Source organism: Xenopus laevis, chromosome 1L (genome assembly GCF_017654675.1).
Source record: "Xenopus laevis strain J_2021 chromosome 1L, Xenopus_laevis_v10.1, whole genome shotgun sequence".
Classification (NCBI taxonomy): Eukaryota; Metazoa; Chordata; class Amphibia; order Anura; family Pipidae; genus Xenopus; species Xenopus laevis.
This window is the reverse complement of record NC_054371.1, coordinates 197,154,305-197,182,124: the sequence shown is the minus strand read 5'-3', so window position 1 is coordinate 197,182,124 and position 27,820 is coordinate 197,154,305. Positions and strand designations below refer to the sequence as shown.

At 36.7% G+C, this 27,820-nt stretch overlaps 2 protein-coding genes across 3 annotated transcripts in view; one reads left to right on the top strand and one right to left on the bottom strand.

Annotated features, from left to right (window-relative positions):
* Positions 1 to 1,556: 1,556 nt before the first annotated feature.
* On the bottom strand, positions 1,557 to 20,864 carry tmem167a.L (transmembrane protein 167A L homeolog). The gene is given in 4 exon segments (NM_001171786.1): positions 1,557 to 2,472; positions 3,112 to 3,146; positions 6,758 to 6,867; positions 20,849 to 20,864. Coding segments are annotated over 4 exon segments (219 nt in total). The 5' UTR covers positions 20,852 to 20,864; the 3' UTR covers positions 1,557 to 2,401.
* Positions 20,865 to 20,929: 65 nt separating this feature from the next.
* Positions 20,930 to 27,820, top strand: part of xrcc4.L (X-ray repair complementing defective repair in Chinese hamster cells 4 L homeolog) — a 168,431-nt gene continuing 161,540 nt past the window's right edge. Inside the window, exon 1 of one of the 2 annotated variants that reach the window (XM_041579978.1) lies at positions 20,930 to 21,062. The gene's annotated coding sequence lies outside the window, so the exon portion shown is untranslated. 2 annotated transcript variants of the gene reach the window in all.

The following is a 27,820-nucleotide window of genomic DNA, read 5'->3' as shown; positions in this document are numbered from 1 at the left end:
AGCATGGCCGATTAGTAATTAACCCAGCCGCATACCACATGGATACACAGGACCCAATTCAGCCTACATCATTCACCAGCCACCAGGCATGTGGATTTTACAGTAAACTTCATTCCTTTAATCAGAATAAATTAAAACCAGTTGTTTAAATACACCCCTGGAGCACTTAACATTTGGATTTGTTTATTTTGGTGTCCAGTTTCCAATGCAGAAAGTAGAACTAAGAGCAGATACCTTTCACACATTATCATTGAAGTGAGTAAATGATATTGACTCAGCCCATTACACAAAGTACATTATAGAATATTAGTTCTATTACACAAGACATCTCATTCTAAAACTAAAGGTGACATTCATGTAAAGTTGGTCCTCCATTAACAGCGTCTACTCTTCTGGGAAGAGATGCTGGAACATTGTTGATGGGATTTGCTTTTCTTCAACCAGAGGATTAGTGAAGTTGTGCAATTAGTCCTGGCTTGAAGTTGCTTAGTTAAAAAGTGTAGTGTACCTCCCCTTGTGTGTAGGTCATTATTGTTTTCAAACAAGAGAGGGCCTTTGCCAAAACAGTTGCCAGGGAGCATGGAATGAAGGCATGGAGTAATAGCTTTTCTTGACCTTAAGAATTGGCCTTTGGAAATCCAGAGCAATCGTTCTTATGCTGATGTTTCCAGAGAAAGTTTGAAACTTGGCATTGAGTAACCAAGTACATGCAGTTTCTATGGTTCAGCAGTTGATGGTCCCTTGTTGTTAATTTGAACACCCTACAACTTTGCAACTGAACATACTATACGTTTCTACTACATAATCACGTCGCTTCCAGCAGAAATCTGATAAAATTACTTGCTGTTAGTGCCGCACAGAGAGGCAAAAAGCCCTAGCACAGGCCATGCCATGCCATGGGAAGATGGTCTTACTGAAAGAATATCATTATTTGGGTCACATTAACATTCGATTTAGATGTTAACATATGCTTGAGGTACCTCACTATCACACTTGATCAGCTCAAGGAAGCACCAGTGACCAATCATCTTAAAAATAACATGCCATCCTGATCTAGTCAGTCTTATTAGACCATCAGAGTGGTGGGACAAGTAAATACAGTAACTGCCTCTCGCTGGCTACCTTTCAAACTTTGTCTATCCTGTAGCTGCACATTTTATTGCTCACCAGTTCATGCCAAGGTAGAGTTTGGCTATATTCTAGTCAAACTCACCCAAGCACATGGCCAAATTCACATAAGCATAGTCCAATTTAAGCATACAATGCTCCAATTTAAGACTAGGAAACTAGGAAAAAGACAATAAATAAAAAAAAACGTATAAAAACAGCTTAATACAATGATTTTCCAAACAAGTGAAGCCGAGCAATGGACATAACAAGGCTAGTTTTGGACTGTGCCCCATGATCCCTGTGGATGTGCATTCAGAGAAAGAAAGGCATAGTTCATAAAATACTCTGCATCTGAATCTTGACCAAGATCCCTTGCTAAGGTCCCACAAGACCTCCGAAACAAACAAGATAATATTGCATTTGGAATAAGCAGTGCATCTGCCAAGTTTCTTTTCCAGAATCTTTATTTTAACTGGAGAATGTTTCACCACAAAACACAGTTTTTTTTGTTGAAATCACTCTCTTGTCACCACAGAGTTTTCAAACATACATATATGCAAGGACATCATTCCCTAGACTCAGCAACTTGGGCTAAATACTGACACACTAACTCAAAACATATTTGAGTAGAAGGATTCCAGAAACATGGTTAACAGCCAATAGATGTTCAGTACATTCAGCCACCAATCATCATTGGTGGTTTTCTAAATGAAGAGTGACATACCATCTCCAATTTGATGGGTAGATTTTAAATATTGTGTATTGTTTGTTTACTCAACAATAAGAAGTTTAAAAACATCTTGTGGCCAAAACAATTTTGATTTGCATATTTAGGTATAGCTAGCAAACTACATTTGGGAAAAAGGAACAGTTTATGGCCAAACTAAGTAGCTGACAAGTTATTTAGGTATAGGAAGTGTGAACTACATTTAACTGGGTCTAAAGAAGAGCAGTTATCACTTGTGAATGTTATATTTAAGAAATTTATGTAGGGAAAAGGGCAGAACCATTTTATTTTGGAGATCATATTGCTTTAAAAACCCATAGCCCTTCTGACAAGACAGCCCACCATGCTTCCAAATAGCAGTTAGGTCCATATTTGAACAGATTTCTTCACAAATGCAGAATATGAAAAGTAAAAGTATTCCTCGGCAAAAGACAGTTGGTCCATGTATACACATTTCTGAGAGTCAAGGCTTAAAAAAAACAATGTTTGTGTTCTGTACATATATTTAGTTGAAAAATGTGTCTTGGCCAAAAACGAACATTACATTGTCATATTATTTCAGGACTACTGCATGAAGAGGATGCTGAAGGCCATTACTACACAGCAGACTGCAACATATGGACTTTTTCTTTCACCTGGGGAGGGAAAATGTAAGACATTAGAATAAAAAAAAAAAAAGATAAATTCTACATATGCTATCACAACAACTTCAGCAACTTCTATTTTTTGTGGCCACAGAAGACCTTTTGAAAATGTCTCAATGTCTTAAACATTCATTTGTTTCGCATTGATTAATATCAGAGATCTTCCATACCCTCAGATATGGAGATTAATCTATATGATCCATTCGTACTAATTTAAGGTTGGTGTAAACAACTCTCTATTTCCCATCAGGTGTAAACTGGCAGGAAATATTTCCTTGCCATGTGATTTTATGTTGCTGCTACAGCTGAATTCATACAGACAACTTCGAGCGACTATGGAAAACGCATCGCCGCATGTGCATTAGCGCAGGCGACTTTTCGGGGAGATTGTCGCTCAGAAGACGAGGCGATTAGTCGCCAGGCGACAAAATCTCCCCGAATCTCCTCGTGTGAACTAACCCTAAGGAGGGAACAACTGTTTGTTTATGATTTGATTTCAGGTTTATAATGCTATCCATACTATCTATCCACTGCACAATGGGCAATTTCTGGTCAAAGCAATAGCACCTTTACTGTGTTTATTCTATGCATGTGTACCCTCTAGAACTTTGCCAACAACTTAGTACTTACCAATCCTTGCACACTTCCAAAATATGCCAAGGACTCTGAAATATGAAAAAAACAAAACAATACTGTTAAGTAATAATAATACTGAAAAGTAAATAATGAAATTGCATAGTATTCTCAAACATGTTTACCAAGGAATAAGGTCAAGTTTTAGCGATGTATAAAAGAAACCTATTCATTCAACCAAATACATACATCTAATTCGTTAAGAGGTTTCCTTGTTTTATGATAATTTAGACAGCAAAGGCCATTCAAAGGCTTAAATAACAAACGTGTAGAAAAATGGATCTCTATGGACAAACATACCAACACACCACTTTAAAAAAAAAAAAAAAAAAAAAAAGTGGATGCAATTAATAGGGAAATCATTTAAATTATTTGGAAATATTTGTTTCTGGTATGTGGAGTGTTGCTCAAACATTTAAGTTTTCTGCATCCTACCCTTAGAGAAAACACATTGAGCCAGAAAGAGGCTGTTTCACCTGTTTATTTGTAATGGGAAACAAAATTCCCTCAAAAAATTGTGTTATTCACTACTGTACATTCTGATTTTACAGTAAAAGTGAAAACCTAGACGTGTGTAGTTATCTCCCATTCTGTGAACTGTCATGCCAATGATAATTGGTTTATTGTTTGCCTGTTTTTGTAGTCTATTTATTAGGCGGATGTGTATTCTCATAGCGGACTGTTATTATGATTGAGTGTTTTGTCAGTGTTTCCCTTTTTCACTTTTGACAGTTTTCGTAAATCAGAACACTTCTTCAAAGAACTTCTTGTTTCTCTGTCTCATCGGCTGCTTTCCACAAAGTAGAAAAAAAATACATGTTATCCTTTAATTCACGGTTTCACAAACATTTTAAACCGTGACCCCAAAAATACACTGTGCTTCTCTTCACAGGGGAAAGACATGAGTTAAAGACTAATCATTTTATAAATACTTATAGAAGGATAATCTAATTATTTTTGGAGAGTTAAAAAGCAACTAAATGTGGGGCAAACTGGCTAACATTTTTTTTTTTGCCAGTCTTATAAAAATGCCCATCATGTTTTCAGAGCACAAAACTATTTTTATTTTTTTTAAATGTTTTTTCTTTTCTACTAAAGAATTCCTGGCTATTGGAAATTGCTACACTGTACTTTGGAAAAGTAATGATTGTAACTGCTTAAAATGAAAACCCGTGTGCCTCAGTGCTCCTGAATCATAATTAGTCACAGAAAAGAGTTATGTTTAGAGTTTATAATGTACACAGGTGAGGCACTTAGAGATACGGATACCTTAAATAGATCATAACATTGTTTTTGCACGAGCTTTATTATTTTGCCATAAAGGCACTTCCCAATGTTTTTTCATAATACACATACAAAATAGAAGATTAATATAAACTCCAATAGTGCTCAGAGGAGCACTCTAATAACGTTGTGGTCTTGCACCACCATTCATCTCTTGTTTTGAGAGTTATGTGATCAGTAATTACTGTAAGCTACCACCCCCAGATCCCACGCACAAACTCTGATCCTGCCAGATAATCTCATTCAGCTATGATTGCAACCCCATGATTGAACTGGCTTTTCTTGGACATACGTTTTCATCCAAGTGAATGATGTAGGCAAGAGCTGTCAAACTAAAGGATCAAAAAGAGATTTTGGCCAGTCTGAGAAAAAAAAAATAGCTGGGTTTTAGCCATGTATCTGAAAAAGCCAGGCAGCATAGTATTACTCGTTTCTTTCACAACAGGGTGAAAACATTCTCTGTTTAATCAAGAAATCCATGGCAATTGTCAACAAATTTTCATAAACCCAATATTTTAATGCACTTAAAGCAAACATTTTCTGAAATCATTCTCAATTATTGTACATTACATCAGAAGGTGTGAAATAGTTTTCAGTATGTTTAAACATTGATTGGAAGCAGCAGTTAAAGTTTCCCCCTAATTAGAGCCAATATCACATTTTAATCACAATTAGAGCTGTGTACGCAAGATTAAATAATCTGTACTATGTTTTTCACTTTGCTGCCATGTCTGTGGTTGATAAGGCCCAGTCTACTCATTTTTTCCTGATGTTGAGGCCAATGTCACAAAGTGTCTCCAATTTAATTATTTGCAAAATGTCTGTAAGCACCAGCAATGTTTTTCAGCCTCAAAAAAATGCTCACGTTTCCAGGTTAAACAGCAGTATTGCTAGCACTTTCATACATTGCACAGTTAACTATGCGGAAGACAGGAGTAAGTGATTTTAGAACTTTTTACACAACACTGAAAAATGCAGCAAGCCAAATGCCATAACACCACCTGGCTAACTAAAGACCTTAAACCTATTTTAATTAGTAAACTATTTTGGTGTGGCTGTCTAAAGTTTATACAAGCAAATCATTTCTATGTGATTTTAAAAAAAGGGCCACCAACATTTACATAAACAAATATTTAACTGCAAGTCAGAATGCCACTCAATAAAGAACTTCATCATGTAGAACAGAGACTGCTATAATGCTATAAATTCCAAAGCTGAATTTGCAAGGAGTATGAATTTGTACCAAAAATAAAGGAACTGCAAAGAAGAACTAACGAGGTCGCACAGCCTTGTTAATAAATATAATTAGATTGTGTGTGTAACTTTGAAACCATAAAAGGAATAATTATTGCCTTAAAGGGGACCCGTCACCCAAAACAATTATCCAAAATCCTATTTTATCACATTAGTCAAGCAAAATGAACTTTAATTACACTATATAAATTATTTGAATCTTGTTTCCTTCAGTCTGGGATTTCAAAATTATAGCAAGCAGGCAGCAGCCATTTTGTGCACACTGTTATTAAGACAAGTCTTGCATCATCTCAGAATCTTATTTGTGCACCAGAATGGGGGAGCTGATGTCCATCCCCATGTCCTGGCTACACAATTAAATGGTAAAGAGAACGGGGGAATATGTGGAGAGCAGTGACATCTAGGAAGCGCTGAATTGAAAGTGAAAGTTATTGTCCATGGCATAGAGGAGTTGCAGGCAATATTTGATGGACAGCTGAGATTTTTAAATGAGCTTACAACAGCTATGAATGCTTTAATAAAAAATAGAAATTGGATTTCATGTTTAATTTGAAAAGGACTTTTATTATACAGATTTTTGTGTCTGGGTGACAGGTCCACTTTAAAAATTTTTTTTTTTGATGAGTGCAAATAAATTCATTCAAAATAAATTAATTGTGTCCACACTTTGATGTGTTGTCATTATTAAATCTTGTGATAATAAAAAGTACAAAAGTACAGTCAGCTTACAGAGGAGCCGGAAGATGGACGTGTGGAACTTCGCTGGAAGAATCTGAGCCGAGGGGTAAATATGGAGTATGGGGGCATCTCCCCGGGGGGAGGGTAGTTAGCCTGGGGGGATGAGGGCGGGAAGACTACCTGGGGTGGGGGTACGGGTTTTTTTACCCACAGATTGATTTCTCCTTTAAGTGTTAAGGTGAAATTCTAAACATGACACTAAATCAATACATTTGTTCATTGCACAGAGAATAGTTTACGCTGATCTCACATTTCCATTGGATTCTGGCTAATATAACCCTAGCAAATGCATTCATATTTCTCTTCACCATTTACCCATAAATCCTTATACAACATATATGTTTTCATTATAAATTTGTCATCTTACCCGGTTTTATTTTTATCTAGTAAATTGGGGACCAGGGAACGCAGGTAAGCACAGGTACATATTAACAGGAGAATCACTATCAGCAGGCTCTGGAAATTAAAAATGGCAGACTGTGGAAGAGAAAACAAAAGATTCAAATTAATAACAATAATAAATAGCATACCATTTAATCTCATATTATACCTGCATATTGTGAAATTAGCCAATTGCAAATAAAGGTGTGTTTTGGAGGGTAGTTAGGAGCAGCTGGAAGCCATTACTGCAAATTAACCTCATCCTATAAAAGTATTTAGTGTTGAAATTATAAACTAGCAATGGTGACCATGCATATCATCTTTCACAACAGATGAAATCTGAAGTAATGAATAGGCTCTCTTTACTTGAGGAGGTTAAAGTAAAATACAAATGTCAGATCCCCCTTGGCCAGGTCACCCAGACAGTGTGCAATGGATGAGTTGCAGGTATATATTAAGACTTCTGATCAGATAAAAAGACTCAAGGGAAAACAGCGATCACTTTGACTTTGACTGGGCTTGACCTCATTCATAAAGCAGGGAAAGCTTGAGATTGAATTTAACCATCTCATATGCTCTGAAGACAAAACATTCAAATTTGCCTCAGGCTTTAGTTGGAAACATTAATAAACTTAATACCAAAGAGCTGCTTTCAGGATAACTTGGTTCATTCTACTCCAGAGTAGGACATACTGCATATTAACATATCAAACTTTCACTGAAAGCCAGGCATGTGAATGGATGTTGTGGATGAGTAAAACATGAGCAATGGGCATGAAACATGAGCAATGGGCATTTTGATATTTGCTCAGTCTACAAGAAGAAAAACGGTGAGTAAAGGTTTCTTTAGGCTGTTTAGTCTGATATAAAAGTGAATGTTAGCAAACCAGAGTAAGAGAATCCCCTGCTGTGTCATTAGAAACATGAAAACGTTTTTTACAGCAGCTAAATAAGAGGAAGTATGTGATAAAGAGGTGCACATATGTTACTGCTTTTTTCATTGGCCTGTGAAGTTTTATTAGTTAAGATGAGTTAAGCGCTAGTAAAATGCTATTCTCAATGCTTTTTTTTTTTTTTTGGCAAACCAAAAGCAGGATGGTTATTCTAGAGTTAACAAAATTGCAAAAAAAAAACAGTACAGAGGGAGATATTAAAAAGCTGATGATAGAAATAAAAAAGTATATATATATATATACACACTCACACACACCATTTGTAATGGGCACACACACAGTGAGTAACTAATTTATTTCCCTAGATGCGAAAGTTGATTAAAAGGAGGAAATGCTGGCTGATTACTTTACAAATAAAAACAAGTCCTAAACGTTCTCCCTTTCATGTCTTAAAGCAGCACAGGATATTAAATGTGCATGTGATTGTATAATGTGCATTGCAGCTATAACATAATACTTCTGTACATTACAGAAATTATAATTAGGTCCAGACATCTGTCATTAAAGGCAAACTTTAACATAGGACTTGGTGCAAAACCAGACAAGGTTCATTCATAAAAAAACTGCATCAAAAATACGAGCGGGATTATTTATCAAGGGTCAGTACATTTTACAGAGTGGTAACCACAGTTAACGCTTGGTTACATTTTATGAAGCCTTTCAGATTTAAACTATTTATTTTACCAGTCCTTCTTGTACACACACACACTGGGGTCTCAGGGTTCAGATGGGTGATGGTGAACATCATTGCTCCACAGAGCAGAATGGCTCAAAGCAGTTCAACACATTCTGGCATATTAACACAGGTAACTTATCTGACAAATGTGTCTTTAAAAAAATGTCTAATAGGAAAATATCAAACTGCTAATTTTGATACTTAGGGGCTGATTCACTAAGTGTCGAATATCGAGGGTTAATTAACCCTCGATATTCGACTAGGAATTAAAATCCTTTGACTTCGAATATCGAAGAAGATTCACTAAGTGTCGAATATCGAGGGTTAATTAACCCTCGATATTCGACTAGGAATTAAAATCCTTCGACTTCGAATATCAAAGTTGAAGGATTTAGTGCAAATACTGCGATCGAAGGATTATTCCTTCGATCGAACGATTAAATCCTTCGAATCAAACGATTCGAAGGATTTTAATCCAACGATCAAAGGAATATCCTTGGTTAAAAAAAACTTAGGAAAGCCTATGGGGACCTTCCCCATAGGCTAACATTGACTTCGGTAGCTTTTAGCTGGCGAACTAGGGGGTCGAAGTTTTTTTTAAAGAGACAGTACTTCGACTATCGAATGGTCGAATAGTCGAACGATTTTTAGTTCGAATCCTTCGATTCGAAGTCGTAGTCGAAGGTCGAAGTAGCCCATTCGATGGTCGAAGTAGCCCAAAAAAAACTTCGAAATTCGTAGTTTTTTACCTTCGAATCCTTCATTTGAAGTTAGTGAATCAGCCCCTAAGTCTGTCCCTAAGAAGGAAAAAATGGACATACCAACATACAGTTCAGTTTACTCTCCCTGTTTGATATGTACAGTCCTTGCTTTATAAACTTTCTAAATGATTGAGTTTACAGGTCATATTTGGAGCTGTTTTTGCAAATGACCCTAGGGAATAACAGGGACAAACCTCTGCAACAAGATTATAAAGAGAAACACCATAAAATAGGTCTAGCACATCAACTATCGTGTAGAACTGTGTGCACTATTATACGTCTGTCAACTCCTGTGGGAACCCACTCAAAATTATTTGCACAGTTACTAAATATAAAAAACAAATATAGGGATAAAAACAGCAGAAGCATTGGACAGTTTGCTAGGCTTTTTATCCACACCCCAACATTTTATTGTATCCCTGATATCGAATCCCTTCTATCCAGGTTAAACACTATCTCCATCCTGAATACCCACTTTCATAATCAGCAGCCATCAAGAAAACACATCTTTAGCAATTCACTCAAATATCATGCCTTTGCCTATAAAGGGATTTTAGGAGATTTCCACAACTAGGGGTAGTAAGCTGATTATGCCCTGTCAGCTATTATAAAAAAAAAAAAAAAAAGTACTACGGACATTTACAATAATACAACACAGACTATATGCAGAAAAGGATTATTTCAACCTGGGAAATTACAGTATTTTTAAAAAGCAAAAAAAAATGTAAATAAGTGGAAGTGGCATAAATCAGCTCAGTAACAACTTCCAAAGGAAATAATGGAACCGTCTAATCTAGAGAATTCTCGAAGTTTCCCGTTTTATCTTCAGGCTGACTTGCTATCTCTAGGCTGCTTTAAAGAGTCTTAGAAGAACAGGTTTTATCTTTCATTTCCCTATCACTCTTATTGTAACTTCTTTGCTCCGTCTCATGGAATCTTCTCCCACTTTAGATTTGAATGTTTTTATGGTGCAGGAAGTACCACGGGTTCTTATCCTGATAACAGTCAATAGGAAGCAGCGGTTTTAGGTGTCATGATAATGCACTCACATTTTACAGGAATCTGTGATACTTTCCATAGTTTCATGGTTTATTCCCACATGATTTCCTATTCCAAATGGATAATATACACACACACACACGGGTTTTAGATTTTCAACTATTGTTTAAGTCTTATAGTTCATTTGTAGAGAAAAATTTTACTTAAAGCAAAACTATACCTCCCACACAATGTAGGTCTCTATAAAAAGATATTGCATAAAACATCTCATATGTAAAATCCTGCTTCATGTAAATAAACCATTTTCATAATAAAATACTTTTTAAGTAGTATGTGCCAATGGGTAATACTAAAAAGAAAATTGCCATTTTAAAAAAAAATAAGGGCCACCCCCTGGGATCGTGTGATTCACGGTGCACACAAACACACCAACTAAACCATACTTGTTAGGTCACATGAGCCAATTAACAGACAGAGTTCTGTCTTATGCTTTCACACTCCTTCCTGTTACAGTTAGAGCTGCAGTATTTCTGTTCAGGTGATCTCTGAGGCAGCACACAGACCATCACAAAATGGTGGTTCAAGACAAGACATGTAAAAGGGCAGTTTTTACTTAAATATATATTCCAGTTTGGTAAGATTCTTTCATATGCCACCTAATTTGATATAACAAACTATCTGATGCTTAAGTATTCATTTTGGGAGTATAGTTTTCCTCTAACACTTTAGTATCCTTTCCTTTTTGTTAATTTTTTGGTTCTGTGTAAAACCTGAATGTTTGGCCTTTATTAATTGATAAGTTATGACTCTAGCATATCCGGTTGTAAGGAGATTAGTTGACCAAGGTAAATTTGCTCTACCATGGACAAAAACTCCTAATGCTTTCCCACCAGCATTAATGTAAGACGCCGGTAGGAAAATCATGCGCATTGCATATTAGCCCCAAAGTCTCTTTGGTATGACCAATTAGCAAAAGTACCGTAACTTTTCTAAAAAAAATAAATGGAATCACAAGCAAAAAGGCAGATGAAAAATGCCCATGCGCTACTATTATCAAGTACTATGGGTCAAGTGTCAGTTTAATTAATGCTTCGTCTGAAAAGGTATGTGGAGCAAACAGTAGCATCTTGACTATAGTCAGAAGCAGCTTTTATGTGCTGATTCTTTGTCTCATTCTCTTATAACAGTGCTTTTATCACAATCCAAAAATACAGATGCCATAATTACAGCTAGATTCCTGAATCATCAACTGAACACTCCCCCTGCATCAATATTATTCATTTGACATTTAAATGCATGAGATACAGACATCCAGTCAAAAAACTGCTATAAGTTATCAAAAATTAATAACCAGCACACACTCAAATGCAGTTGCATAGGAATGTATTAAGTTGCATAGCAAATTAGTCCACAACTGATCCAATTGGAGCTGTAACACAATACACCATTACTTAAAGGAGAAGGAAACCCCCTGGGCGCAAAAACCCCTCCCCCTCCCCTGTGTTGCCCTTCCTCCCTCCTGGCCTACCTGTCCCCCCAGGCAAATGCCCCTAACCTGTTACTCACCTCTCTGCACAGGTCCTGTCCACGGAGCTCACAGGCGCCATCTTCTCCTAAGCGGTCTTCTTCCTGGATTAATCAGCATCTTCTGGCGCATGCGCAGTAGGAGCATTTACCGGTACGGATCTACTGCGCATGCGGCGAATGTCACGAAATCTGAAAACTTTGTGACTTTTGGCACATGCGCAGTAGATCCGTACCGGTAAATGCTCCTACTGAGCATGCGCCAAAAACACAGATCAAAGCAGGAAGAAGACCGCTTGCGAGAAGATGGCGCCTGTGAGCTCCGTGGACAGGACCTGCGGAGAGGGGTGAGTAACAAGGGGGGAGGAGGAGGAGCAACACAGGGGAGGGTTTTTGTGCCCAGGGAATTTCCTTCTCCTTTAACGGCATTTGGGCACATGCAATTCATACATTTTTCAAGAGCTATATGAAGCGAATTATGACATTACATGGTGCAACAAAGCCCAAAGAACTTGTTTTTAAGTTTAAAGATAGACGAGTAACGAAGAATTTCTTTATACAAAACTAAGTCATTATTTAATTCGAACAGAAATGGGATGCCGCTCTACATTTGATTCAACAGGGCCGAGTAGAGAGAGGAATGTGATGTACAATGAATGTCTAGGACTAGCAGAGAAGACATTATAATGAAATATCTGCTAAATAGTGAAAATCAAAAATGATTATAGACGAAAATAGCAAAGGGACCAAATCAATTATTCTTTGACTATTTGCTGAGAAATTCAGGGTAGAGATTTTATAAATAGATATTGCACATTAACCCACATAAGTAATCTAACTGGCATAATGCCATTCAGGATCTGATATGATCATGCTGAGTAATTGATATCCTCCTATTTGTTACTCACCCACTTATATTGTATACACTTGAGGGAAATGGCCTCCTCCCATATGTCTTACTAACACAGGGCACTTAATTTTGAATGAAATTATTTATTGCACCGTACTGACTTGCGTACATTCTTAAATTAAATTATTACAGGCTAATTTTTTCGAGTAAAAGACAAAACGTGTCCATTAATTGGTTTATGTGATCAAACACATACGTGCGGCCTTGGTTTTTTTGTGTGCACTGAGAACCATAAGATCCCATGGGGCGGTACTTAGTATTTAAAATGGCAATTTTCTATTTAGGATTACCCAATGCAACAAAAAAGTAAAAAAAAAGTATGTTTTTATAAAAATGGTTTTACATAACAGCCGTTTCATTGATGACAAAGGAAATGAAGCAGATGAAAAGTATGTTGTAGCTACTGAAGATAATGCAATATTTCTGAACCCTGCAAGTCATGAGGAAGTAGGAAATATGGCATTTACGGTCAACTGTAAAAACAAGGAAATTGTGGAAAAACACCTTTGTATATTTGTGACAGAGTTAAAGGAACAGAGCAAAGTAAGCATTTTAATTTATTCATATCTCCCATGAGAGCCGGCAGCAGATGCACAAGTCTGAATCTTGCTTGTCAACACAATCACTAATGTTAGTGAAAGATTATGGCAAAGAAGTACTATTTTTAGGATGCTACTCTTATCTGCATAGTGACACACTGTGAAAAGCTTAATTATATAGGAAAATAGACCCTGGGGGCTTATTATAGATTAAGAATCTTCTTTGGGAAAAATAATCACTTTATGCACCTAACAGCAGTTCGGTAGACACTGATTTAGCTGCTGGATATAAAGAATATCTACTTAAACCACAGTTTGGTTATGTATGTTATACTGTAGCAATAAAGTTTTATTTCAACCTTTTATCATCAGATATAGAAGCTGGAAATCTGCTTGCTTAAAGTGGCCATACTGAGCCACTCCTGAATATGCCTGCAGTCTACTGAAGAAGGATCTGTGGTTATTGTAGTTTGACCAGCCATAATTTACAATAAGTGAATTAAGTAAGATTGCACGTGTCAATCGTTTTTTTTACCATAGTATTAAATGTATAGGATGGTGCACACTCTGTTTTGGTTACATGGACAGCCAAAAAAAAAACAACCAAATTGGTTAACCACTTGCATGGTAAGTGTCCAGCTTCAAGTGATATTATTGAAAATATTAATGTACATCAAAAATTACCTATAGCTCATGTTGATCAGTTTTCACTGATAGGGCTGCATTTGTAAGATATTGTTACTTGAAGTTCCGAGACCTGACTGCTTTGCCAACCTGACTGTCCCTTCTTAACCTGTCAGTTAGAGTTTCTAATGCTAACAGACTGCTGAAGCTCAAATATGGCAGCCCCCTTATAGAGGAACATGGGGGATCAAATGGGTAATGTTAAAGAATCTGCAAATACTTTTTTGGCAACATTATAGATAGCATTCAAAGACAATGTTATGATAGATGGAAAAATGTTTTAAATTTCTGGTTTCAGTATCTCATTAAGAACTGCAGTTTCTAAACCTATAGCAAACAGGACAAAACCACAATCTTTCTAGATTTACAGACAAATGTCTAACAAAACTTGCAAAGCGCAAACTCAATATAAAGGCAGCTAAATTTAAAAGAAAACTAACACTCTATAGACTTAATATAAAAGTTCCCATGCATAACTGTGATCACCAGTTAGAGAGTAATATCCCAACAGAAACTATAATTAAAACCAGGTTAGGTACACTCTATGAGTTAGTTGCAAATATTTTGTTGCTGAATTGCACAAGATTTCTGGCATTATTTAAAACGGGTAAGTAATTCACTACTTTCCCAGCTTAAAGGCCAAAGATAAAACAAAATTACTACTGGGAGATGAGAGGTTTACTAAACATAGAGATAAGTAAATTATAGCCAACTCTTTCTCATCTTTGTTAAAAGATTGCTCAAGCACTAAAAAAAAAGTTTTTTTGGTCAATCATTTACTTTAAATAATTTATATTTTTAAATCACCAAAGCAATTCAGTAGCAATTTATGACTATCTACAGTTCCTATAAAACAATTATCTGGGTTGAAAACGCTTCCAAATTTTCGATTTAAAAACAAAGAGAAAATAGACAAAGCAATAAAAATGCATAGCTGTAACATCTGCATATAATTAAGCTGCCTATAAATGAGGTATCTGAAATAAAGTCTTTCCAACATGCTTAGCAACATCCCTAATAAGTAAACCACTCGAAGTCAACATTTTGCCAGGTCTGCAACTTTCTCCATAAAATCCATATTTTATAAAGGCAAAATACATGAATAGTGCTGTAATAATTAATATTGAAAAAGCTAGCATCAATACAGGTTGGAATAAAAATAATCTCAGTGGGTCTTTTCATTTATTTATTTTTTTGCAAGTAGCCTAAAAGATGGACGCAAGTGTAAATGTTTTTTACCCTTTTGCAGAAAAAATCCAGGTCAAAAGGATTCTGAATACGAGTCTATAGCCGTAAAATAAATTGTGTACTGTGATTTATACACAAACAAAACACAAATACTATAGGGGATACTATACCCCAAACTAGGATATAGGATGTCATGGTCCCTGCCATATAAAAGCACAAGAATACATTTCATGGCACTTAGATCCCTATGAATTACAGCATGGGGCATCATCTGTTAAAATACCCAGGGAAATGTGGAAACCCTACACAAAGGTCCAATTTATTAGATTTTCTCAGTTTCTCAGTAATCATTTGCCCGAAAAACAAATTGCCAACCCTAACATAAATAAGGTGGCACACTTACTAGTGTGCAAATTTTCAGAAAATCTTAAGTAAATGGTTGGGAGAGAAATATAGTGAAATTCCTCTTGCTGTAAATTCTTAGAGAAAATTCACTATTGTATTTTCCCAATATAATTATAGTGGGGAAGATTCTCCATAAGAAAGAAAATGGCATATTATCCTTAAGGAGAGGATGTTGATTATGAGTTGCAAAAGTGGCTGCTCTATCTTTACAGTGGAAGTTCGACAAACCTGCAACTGGAGAAATTTCTCTTGGCTAAAATGTGTTCCTGTACTCTTTAATTGATGAATTGGTAAATATTTACAGCTTTGCAGTGGAGAAATTTCACCTTGCCAAAAGATGTGAATGTTCACCAATGCAAAGTTAATTTACCAAAACTTGTCGTACTCTCCTTTTGCAAACTGGTGATGTTGTGAATTTTTTTGTGAGAAATTTCAACTTTTGCCCTAATAACTATAAGCCGCTTGTTGATAAAATTTGCCTGGAAAAGGTTAAAGCACATGGACACTGGTACAACAGCCCTTAAAGAGGTGGTTCATCTATAAGTTAACTTTTAGTATTTATTAGAATGGCCAATTCTAAGCAACTTTTAATTTGTTCATTATTTATCGCGGATACATTTTTTTTTAAATTATTTGTTTTTTTCCAGCTTTCAAATGGGGGTTACTGACCTCATATAAAAACAAATGCTCAGTAAGGACGGGCACACGAGCAGATTCGGGGATATTTAGTCGCCTGGCGACTAATCGCCTCTTCTGCGGGGCGACAATATCCGCAAACTGCTTTCCACCTGCTATAATGAGAAACACCTGCGTCGTTTGATTTCCAAAGTCGCCCGAAGATTCCTCGTGAGACAAATCGAAGTGCCGCGAATGCATTGACGCAGGCAGTTTCTCGTTATAGCAGGTGGAAGGCAGTTCAGGGAGATTGTCGCCTCGCAGAAGAGGCGATTAGTCGCCAGGCGACTACATCTCCCCCCGAATCTGCCCGTTCGCTCCTGCCCTAAAGCTACAAATGTATTGTTATTGCTACTTTTTATTACTTTCTTTCTATTCAGGCCCTCTCCTATTCATATTCCAGTCTCTTATTCAAGTCAGTGCATATTTGCTAGGGTGATTTGGACCCTAGCAATAGGATTGCTAAAATTTGGAGATTTGAGAGTCACCGAATTAAAAGCTAAATAACTCAAAAACCACAAATGATAAAAAAATAAAAACCAGTTACAAATTGACTCATAATATTCTCTACATCATTCTGCAAGTTAACTCAAAGGCAAACTCCTCCTTTAACCTTAAAAATATGCTTTAAGACAAAGCTAAGTAGAATACAGATATGAAACAACTCCTACAATATTCAATATAGCAAACTGTTCAGTATTATATCACATCACTATAACATGTTTCTAACGGAGAGCATAAAGTCACATAACGTGGTCTAGAGGTATTTGGTCACCCAATTATTAGCAACTGATTTGAAAAAACCACCTACATTTTATTTTTAAAAGTCCAAAGACTCATTACTAAGTAAAATAACTAAAACAATCAATCAACTAGCTGCTAAAAAAACTGAGTGAGCATACAATCAATGACCCAGGGTGAGCCTGCAGCTCCTACAGTGACATCTGGCAAATATTTCTTTCATTTCTGCCCCCTCATCCTTCCTTTGCTTCCTGCTTTCGTGAGATCTCAAATGCCAATAAATGGTACACAAGCAGAAAAAGTAGTAAATAGCTGGATGTAATTAAAAAGTACACATAAAAAGACATTACCCACTGGATTTTGTCTAGTCAAATATACCTTTTATAATTGTAAACCCCATCATTTTGTACAGGATCCCAGATAAAGAAAGATATTTGCATCTGGGGACCACAAGTTAACGGGCTTTGAATTACCAAATACTGCTTTCTATAACACAGCATTTGAAATAAATATATTATAAAGTAGCTGTGGTTGGATCAAAAGAGCAGAAAGTAGTGATGCACCGAATGCAGGATTTGGGTCAGAATTCGGCCAAAACCAAGTGCCTGGCCCAACCGAATCCAAAAAAATCTTGACTTTTCGTAAAAAGAATGTGCTGTGCGCGGTCCTCTTTCACTGTTTCTTGTCCTATTATGTAAAGCTGGACAAATATGGGCAGATTTAAACTGCTGATTCTACTCCTCCAGATTGAGTTAACAGTCTCTCTGCCATTACAAGCCATTCCGGACAGACATCTAGGCAAAAATTTGACCTTATGTAAGGACCCCAACCAATGGAGCATTGATGCGACCTGTCACTCAACAGGTTTGCATAGACTGGGCCAATCATTGGATTTGCCCATGCATGAAATGGCCAAATAAGATAAAGCTAGGATTCTGCTGAGATCAGCTCATTTGAGACCTTACCAAATGAGCGAATATTCATGTGTATGGTTATCTAAACAGGAGTTGGATCTTGGCCAGGTGTTTTAATGAGTTTTTATCAGCTGGAAAGCAACACTATTTTAAGACACAGAGCTAACTAATCGGTTGTGTAAACCTGTATTTTTTGGACTATTCAGCTTGAATATATACTTTCGACTGCAAGCTCTACAGGTCAGGGACCTCCTTCCTACTGTGTCTTATACCACATAGCACTTTAAGCTATGTGTCCTCATATGAGCTCTGTGTATATTTATTGTATTTATTGTCTGGTTTGTCCTCCCTGTGTGTATTTATATATTATACTTTATATTGTACTGTTATGTACTGTACACTGCTGTGGCTTTACAAATAAAGTTATACCTACATAGTACTTAAATGCATATAAAACAAATTCATTTTTAGGTGTTACTGTTCCTTTAATACAATGTATGTAGCATAAGGTAACTTCTCTTACCACACAGCTTTTACTTCTACTCATATATACAAATAACCACATGTATAAATGGCTTTATGTCTGGTCTGGGCTTGACTAAGCAGTCCAGTGCAAGCAAAGGAAAACTGGTCCCTTTTTTCCCCATATCAGCATCAGGTCAAAAACAGCACCACAGAGCATTGAAAAAGCAAATTATTCATTTTAATCAGCCTAGTAAAGTAACCATACAGGTGGTCAAATTGATGACCTTTGCTGACCCTACCTGTCCTACCCTGCATGCAACCCACCAATCTCGAATGTTGAAAAAGAAGGTGAGGTGGGGCCACAGCAAGTATATAAATTTAACGTGGCATCGATGGACGATTTATAGAATCTTGTCGAAGGAAAGCAAGAGCACGGTGGGTAATGTCCCGGGCTGTCACCTGCTTGCAACATGCACAAAAATAAAAGTTAACCTCAAACTGTCTGAACCCTTGGTCCCGGCTCTAGCTGTATACTACTTATTTTACCTCCCCATTTCATCTGTCCGCTCTTCAGCAGTGCCCTCAACTGTTTATTGATACTCCAAGCACTTATGTATTTATTTTGTCTTATTTATAATAACTATATGCCTGGTTTGTGTTTGCTCCTTGTGCAAGCACTGCATTTACTTGTGGTGCTATATTAAGCTTGATAAAGGCCGCACGGCCTGAAACGTTGCTGTGATGCCCTAAAGCATTAATAAAGGCTTTTTAATAAGAAGAATATTGTGTGGTGCTGTTCCAGAGGTTCCCATTTGTGATATCAGTGGAAAGTGGCCACTGAAGAACGTGCACTACCCCTATAAAGAAGCGACAATCATTGTGCTGACTGCTTGTTTGCTATATAAAGATATACAATAAATATATGTAGCTAGAATTACCCTGTATGCATGTAGCATTGACACAGAACCTTACAAACAAATTGATCATTCTTCAAATATGAATTGCTGTATCCTCGGAAGCCAGTTTGGCTAATCACGTCAGCGAGGACGCAGTCGCTCTGAATTTGCGGAAGCGTGTCAGCGGTATGCGCATTGGACTCTAAGGGATGGCGAGGAACCGAAAGCGCAATACGGAATGCACAGGACACTTTTTTTCAATGCGGTTTGACATCGGATGTTTGAGAGTGATTTTAATTATTTATTAAACTTGTGAAAAACGCTTCCGCACATGTCCATTTATCTCTCCACATTTAGCTGATAAAGAAGAAGCCTCAGAACAGGAAGAAATAGATTTTAACCAACGATTTCCTTGTCTCACGTCTAGTGAGTATAATATACCACTGGGGGCACTAGGACTCTAGCGGTCAATTGCTATACCACCACCTCCTTAGTAACGCGCTCACACTGTGGGAATCACTGCACACAGCACTTTATGCTCATAGAGCTAATGTAATTGGTGGGGATTTTATGATTTCACGGTTCTAAAAGTGTATTATATTCAATCACGGATTGTTTTGTTCAATAACTTCTCACGAAGAAAGTAAAAAGTGGTGAACAAATGTTATAAAGTTATAAATAAACCGAGACTCGTTTTATTTATAAATACTGCACTATATAAAACTTTCTGTTATCTCCCCCTCGATAAACTTTGCTTTTTTGAGGGATACAGCAATTCATATTTGAAGAGTGCTTTATAATGGGCGGGAGGAGAGCCTGATTGCTGGAATTTGGGAACAACATCGCTAGGGTTGCCACCTTTTCTGGAAAAAAATACCGGCCTTCCTATAAATTTATCTTTTTTCCCTATTAATAACATTGGCATCAACCATCATTTTTACCGGCCAGGCCAGTAAAATACCAGCCTGGTGGCAACCCTAACCATAGCTCTGGGATTCAAACTTTTATTTTTAAACAAATCTATCATATCAGTTCCTCTGGGGCTTAAAAGGGAACCCCACCCCCATTTATGAAAACATGGGACATAAATTGTAAATGGATATTATTATTATTATTATATTATGAACGGATATAAATTATATTTCTAAGCAACTTTCCAATATACATTCAATATTTGTATTGGTTGTAAAGTTGTTTGTAAATGTAATGCAGCAGCTGTCTGGGTGCACTTCTGGTTCTGACTCCTGAAACAAGAGAACAGAAAGGACTAAAACAAATACTTTCAATGGCAACTGCATTTACAAGTACCAGTGAAACAATTGATAAACTGCAGTGACTTGTATAGTGGAAAGTTCCTTCTATTTTGCAAACACGTACTGTTTTTGTTGTAACTCCCCTTGGAAAACAGATTTACTAGAGAAGTTCCATATGGAAACACTACAGACAAATGCTCGCAGACATGAAGCTCTTGCACAGCCCTCACAGAAGCAAAGGGACCGTCATGCAATGCAAGCCATTAAACACCCTCCCTTCAAGCTACATTTTTGCTTTCTATTAACTATAATGTCGCAGAATGACGCTGCCCTGAGTTGTGTTATCTGTAGTTAGAGAAAGCGCTCCAGCTGATACCCAGCGATTACCAACAAGACACGTAAATGAAGAAGCAGACCTGAAGCTGAACAGCCGCACAGGCAGGGAATACCAGACTATACGAATTAAATAATATCGGCTTGTCAGTAAAACTCACCATGATTAGCTTCTGCTCAGCCACATCACACTTCCTGCTAAAAAAAAGAAAAACGTCACCTCCGCTCATCACTGATTGGATGAAGCGTATTAGCCGCTGGAGTCACGTCTGTTGCTAGGGGAGGTGATGTCACGGAGTTTCTCTCGCTTCCTATTGGCGCGTTTTATTTTGTGGCAAAGAAACCCGGAAGTAGCGAGGGAATTCCTTCATAGAGGTAGGATACAATGGTGGGCTTGAGCATGGTTATAGTTAGTATGATGAGAATGGAAGCTGTAGTGCATGCTATTATATTGGAGAGTGGAAGAGGTTTAATAGAACAGAACACGGAATCGGCAGTTTGTAGTTTGTATTTTACGTCCCCAGCGTGTGCCTTGAGCCCTGCAGGTGTAGCGGGTGTCAGTGAAAGGATAATAATAGAATTCTGCAGAAATAAACCTGTTTCGTATGAACCAGGTTTCTTTTCTACCTATTGGGCTTCTTTGTACCTTTATTTTTATTCTGACTAACTGCACAGAAGCAGCGGGAAACCAGTGTTCACGATTTATTCTATAAAATGAAGGTAGAAATTGCTTTATTGCTCTATCAAGGGAGATATCGACACTGAAAGAAAATGTAATTCTAAGCAACTTTTCAAAATACATTAAATAAAAGATGGCTGTGTTTGTTCCTTCTACACTCCTTGCTCAAAAGTTCAATCCCATACTGGTTTCAGTAGCAATTAAATAATGTGAAAACCATTTTTTCCCTTAAAATTACATTTTCCTTTACTAGGCAGAAATTGTAGTTTGGGGTTTCATTCCCTTTCACTTTTAGTTTGCTTTATGATATCCCGCGGTTTCCATATACTGGGCCAATCAGAATGCTTGGGACTTGGGGTTTTTCGGATAATGGATCTTTCTGTAATTTGGATCTTCATACCTTAAAGGGATACTGTCATGGGAAAACATGTTTTTTCCAAAACACCAGTTAATAGTGCTGCTCCAGCAGAATTCTGCACTCAAATCCATTTCTCAAAAGAGCAAACAGATTTTTTTTATGTTCAATTTTGAAATCTGACATGGGGCTAGACATATTGTCAGTTTCCCAGTTTTCCCAGCAGAGTCACAGAGTTTCATTAAAGGCAGCTGTTAGAATTGATACAATAGTTGTTAATATTCTACAGATGCTGCTGAGAAATGTATCAACTAATTATTTCAACTAAATGTAGCAAATTGTAACAATTCAGACGCTCCTGGATCACTGTGCTGCCAGACAGACACTAGAGACATGAACAGTAAACTTTAAACTTACATTTTGGGAAAACTGTAAGAAAATAAATGATGGAAAGCAATTGAAAAAAGTCTTTGTTTATGGTAAAAAATCTGAAAACACCTAAAATGAAAAAAAGTGTTTGGAAGGTGAGCAACCTCTTTAATTTCTGTGGCCATTTTTGAAGAAGAAAGTTTGTCCATGCTAGTGAGCTTGATCTGGGACCATGGTTTTTCCTTGCTGCTGTAGTTTGGGTGGTTCTGCATATATTGTCATTTTTCAGTTTTCTGTGAACATGATTTTCACCAATACACCTATATTTCAGGCAGAGACTCCTTGGTCTCTTTGGATCTGTTAGTTGCCTTGTTGCTTTAAAAACTCACATTAAAGTCTGTATAGTTCTTTTTATAGTTTACATATGTGGCTTATGGACAGGCAACCAAACATGACTCACCAGTGCGTCTGCCTTTGTCATTTTAATTACTGAATCTTCATTCTTGTTGAGTGTCTGTCATTTTGTCCACCTTTTGAATTTTTGTCAAAAAAGTTCAGATATGCCCTTTTCTTAAATTTTTTCTATTCTATAATTTTTTTACTTTGTACCTCTGCTTGATACTTATTTCATATACATATTACCATCTGATTAGTAGAATAGTAGATTATTAATAATTATTATTATCCTAATGATATCATTAATCCAGATATTACGGCATCACATTAATATTTAGTTTTGTTACAACACTTCATGTTTTGTTTTTGTCGCTCATAATAAACATTAAATAAACCCAATAGGCTGGTTTTGCCTCTAATAAGGATTAATTATATCTTAGTTGGGATCAAGTACAAGGCAATGTTTTATTATTACAAAGAAAAAGGAAATAATTAAAAAAAATGTAGATTATTTGGATAAAATGGCATCTATGGGAAATGGCGTTTCTAAAAAACTAGAAAAGAATATAATCATTATACCAACTATATACTATGAATCATGACTGGACATAGAATAAGAATGTATATTGAAGACTTAATTCACTTTCACCCTTTGATAAATACGCCTTCAAAAATCCCATAGAAATGAATGGACTCTAATGGACTGTGGTGATCTCTAATGTCACTCTTTGATAAATATACCCCTATAACTGTATGCAGTCAGTAACATGCATAGTACTTTTTCTGGCCCTGATCAGACTCCTATTTGGCATTTTCTTCCCTGACTTATTTAGACAGGAATTTGCATACAATATATAGCAATATAGAAATATTCTGCTAAACAATTTGTGCTTGGGATCTTATACTGAGGCCCATTTATCAAAGGTCGAATTTCAAATTCATGAGAGTTTTTTAAAATTAGAATATACTCACAATTTTACCGGGATGTTATTTAAGAAAAACTTATAGGTGCACATTTACTAAGGGTCGAATATCGAGGGTTAATTAACCCTCGAATTCGACCTTCGAGGTAAAATCCTTTGACTTCGAATATCGAAGTCGAAGGATTTAACGCAAATCCTACGATTGATCGAAGGAAAAATCCATCAATCTAAGGATTTTCCTTCGATCAGAAAAAGCTTAGAAAACTAATGGGGAAGGTCCCCATAAGCTAACATTGTAGCTCGGTAGGTTTAAAGTGGCGAAGTATGTAGTCAAAGTTTTTTTTAAGAGACAGTACTTCAACTATCGAATGGTCGAAATCGGAGTCGAAGGTCAAAGTACCCAAAAAAAAGTCAGAGTTTTTTGCTACGAATCCTTCACCCAAGCTTAGTAAATGTGCCCCTAAATGTCTAATATTCGATCGAATGTTTCCAACCCAAGAATAAGAATTGTATGCGATTTGTACGTATGTAATCAAGTTTTTCTCCTGAAAAGAAATTTGACTGACAGGAAGGCTATTAACATCTCCAAATGGCTCAACGGACCTCTGGCGAATATTCAAATTAGGACTGTTCCATGGTGGAGGTGTGATAAATCTCACATTCTAATTTACATTCGAATAGGGGATTAAAATTTGAATGTGTGAATTTTAAAACTCGAAAATTCGAATTGACTAATCGACCCTTAATAAATCTGCCCCTATGTAAAACGTTTTTATTTAATTGCAGCCGTGCAGTGCCCATCTTCATATGTGCAGTTGGCCCATGTTTGAACAGTAACTAAAGATTTTAACCTTCAAAAGCTATTTCCTGAGTCTAATAACTGTAGGATTCATGAAAGTCAAGGACCATAAAATATTTTGCTTCAGCACAGTGACCTATTATGGTCTGGCAGATGTTTCTATAGATACTGTCACTGCAGTTATTATTTTTAATCTCCAGCTTGTGAAAATGGTGTTATGGTACCTGAAATATTTATAGTGTAAATGACTCCTATTTTAGCATTTAGTTATGTATGCAAGGGAATAGGAATGTTCTTAATAGGCCTTTAAAGGGGACCCGTCACCCAAAAAAATGATTCAAAATCCTATTTTATCACATTAGTCAAGCAAAATGAACTTTAATAACACTATATAAATTATTTGAATCTTGTTTCCTTTAGTCTGGGAATTCATAATTATAACAAGCAGGCAGGAGCCATTTTGTGGACACTGTTATTAAGACGAGCCTAGTACCATCTCAGAATCTTGTTTGTGCACCAGAATGGGGGACCCGATGTCCATCCTCATGCCCTGGTTACACAATTAAATGGTAAAGAGAACAGGGGAATATGTAGAGAGCAGTGACATCTAAGAAGTGCTGAATGGAAAGTGAAAGTAATTGTCTGCAGACAATATTTGATTGACAGCTGAGATTTTTAAATGAGCTTACAGCAGCTATGAATGCTTTAATAAAAAATAGAAATTGGATTTCATGTTTAATTTGAAAAGGACTTTTCTTATACAGATTTTTGTGTCTGGGTGACAGGTCCACTTTAATGCATTGTGTACCTTACCAGTGCAGACACTGTTTTTCTCTGTCACACATAAGGCAAAAGTCATTGTACAGGCACATGGTATCTGTAACCTTTTGAGTGCCACACACCTTGAGGCCTCATTGACCCTGCAGACCTTTAGCTGATATGGTCAGTCTGTTGATCTGCTATTCCTGTCGTAACAGTATGTTTCAGTGTGAGTTATACTGCCCATACATTGGATGATCTACCAAAGCTGAAGCATATTTTTGCTTGATTTTTGTAACATATAATCATTTGGCCCAAGGCCCTACCCCAGCTGCCATGTTTCCATACATTAATCGACTTGATACGAGCAAATCATTTTTTACTTCCCCCTGAGTTATTAAAAATTGTGATTGCCAAAGTGCTTAAAATCAACCTTGTGCACCATGGTTGTTCAAGCAACACCAACATTTAATAAATTAAGTCTTTTGTAGGAAAATGTTCCATATGTTTTGTATTTTCTTGCATCAATAGTTTTTATTATTAGCCTAGTGCTATAATAAATCCTATTACATTTTACATAGTTTGGTTTTATCCTCTAGCGGGTTTTGTTTTGGTCACTGGTCATTTTGTATACCAGAAGTCTAAAGAGGTAACATAATTAGTATAGGTATGGGATCCGTTATCCGGAAACCTGTTATCCAGAAAGCTCAGAATTACGGAATGGCTGTCTCCCGTAGACCCCATTATAATAAAATAATCAAAATTTTTAAAAATGATTTCCCTTTTCTGTGTAATAATAAAACAGTACATTGTACTTGATCCAAACTAAGATATAATTAATCCTTATTGGAGGCAAAACCAGCCTATTGGGTTTATTTAATGATTTTCTAGTATACTTAAGGTATGAAGATCCAAAATAGGGAAAGATCCTTATCCAGAAACCCCAGGTCCCGGGCATTCTGGATAATAGGTCCCATACCGTTACCAGAAAACCCATTGTCCAGAAAGCTGTGAATTACGGAAAGGCCGTCTCCCATAGACTCCATTATAATCTAATAATTCATATTTTTCTAAAAACGATTTGCTTTTTCTCTGGAATAGTAAAACAGTACATTGTACTTGATCCAAACTAAGATATAATTTAGCCTTATTGGAGGCAAAACCAGCCTATTGGGTTCATTTAATGTTTACACGATTTTCTGGTAGACGTAAGGTATGAAGATCCAAATTACAGAAAGATCCCTTACCCGAAAACCCCAGGTCCCACGCATTCTGGATAACAGGTCCCATACCTGTATTTCCTTGTTAGTTGTTTGAAAGCATATTTATTTGAAAGCATTTTTATTTTCCATTAGTACTTTTTCTCTCCTGAACAGACTTCTTCTTGGCTTATACTCCCCTGACATTTACAGACAGGAATTTGCTTCTAATAAATAGTAATATAGGAATATTTCTATTTAACTGCAGCCTTGCATTGTGGAAAGGAGGAGTCTGGGAAGAAGAATAGTCACAGATTACTTACCAATATTTTCAAGGGGAATTACCCCCCCAAAAAAGGGGAGCAGTATTATCTTCTGCCGATACTCCTGTTTGTGCACTGTTCCGATGGACAATTCTCTTTTATTATAAAGGCAATGGCACACCTGGAGATTGCCAGTGATAAATATCTGCTTCTGCGGTTAACTGATCTCCAGTAAAAGCTTTCCCACCGACAATAATGGGAATTGCTGGTGGTAAAACCCATGTGTTGCTTCAGTATCCCAAAATCGATTGAATTTCCCTCAAGAGGAAACTCGAAGCGATTTTGGAAGACTGAAACGACACGTGTTTTATCACCAGTGATTCACATTATTGCCAGTTGTCACCCACAGAAGCAGAGATTTAACACTGGCAATAAATCTCCTGGTGTACTATTGCCTTAAAGGAGAACTAAAGCTTAACTAAAGAAGTAGCTACAAATGTTGTACAATATGTTTTAGGCTTCTGTACCAGCCCAAGGCAACACAACCCTTTAGCAGTAAAGATCTGTGCCATCAAAGATACCCCTGTAGCTCCCCATCTTCTTTTCTGATTCACTGCACATGCTCTGTGCTGCTGTCACTTACTGAGATTAGGGACCCACTCACAATATGCAGTACACATAGAATAGAAATGTCACAATATAAGACTGATTAGTAATTAATACAGATAATTACTACATGGCAGCTCAGAAACCAGTGCAATTAGCATCAGAATTTAATAATCAGCCCTGTAGCATCAGTTTATATTACAAGTCATCCTCATTTTCTGTTTGATAATTAGTGATGACCCCTAAGTTTAGCTTCTCAACAGCTGCTCAGAGCCCACTGAGCATGTGAGTGTCACAGACACTTTCCAAGATGGTGACCCCCTGTGACAAGTTTAAAGTTCTGGATCATTGCTGCTATTGACAAGCTGAAACTTTAGGCTGGTGCAATAAGTTCAGTAAATAAAATATGGCATTTTTAGCCAAATACATTTTTTGGGTTTAGTGGTCCTTTAAGAAGAAACAGTTCCCATAATTCTTCACAAAAATCAGACAGCCCTGTCCATAATGGATATTACGTCACAAGTACAAGAATATTATTTATTTGTTCTTAATTATCTTTTCATTTTGCCATTATTTCTTAGGGCAGTGGCCGATGGGGAGATTTGTTGCCTGCAATTATTTATGCGCGACTGCTGGCAACAAATCTCCTGAAAATGCATCTTCATTTGGAAATAACTGAAACTCGCTGGCGGTAAAACCAACATATTGCAAAGTCGCCCAAAGTTTCCTTCTGAGGGAACTTCCGGCGACTTTGAAGAACTAAGCGATGAGTTGGTTTAACTGCC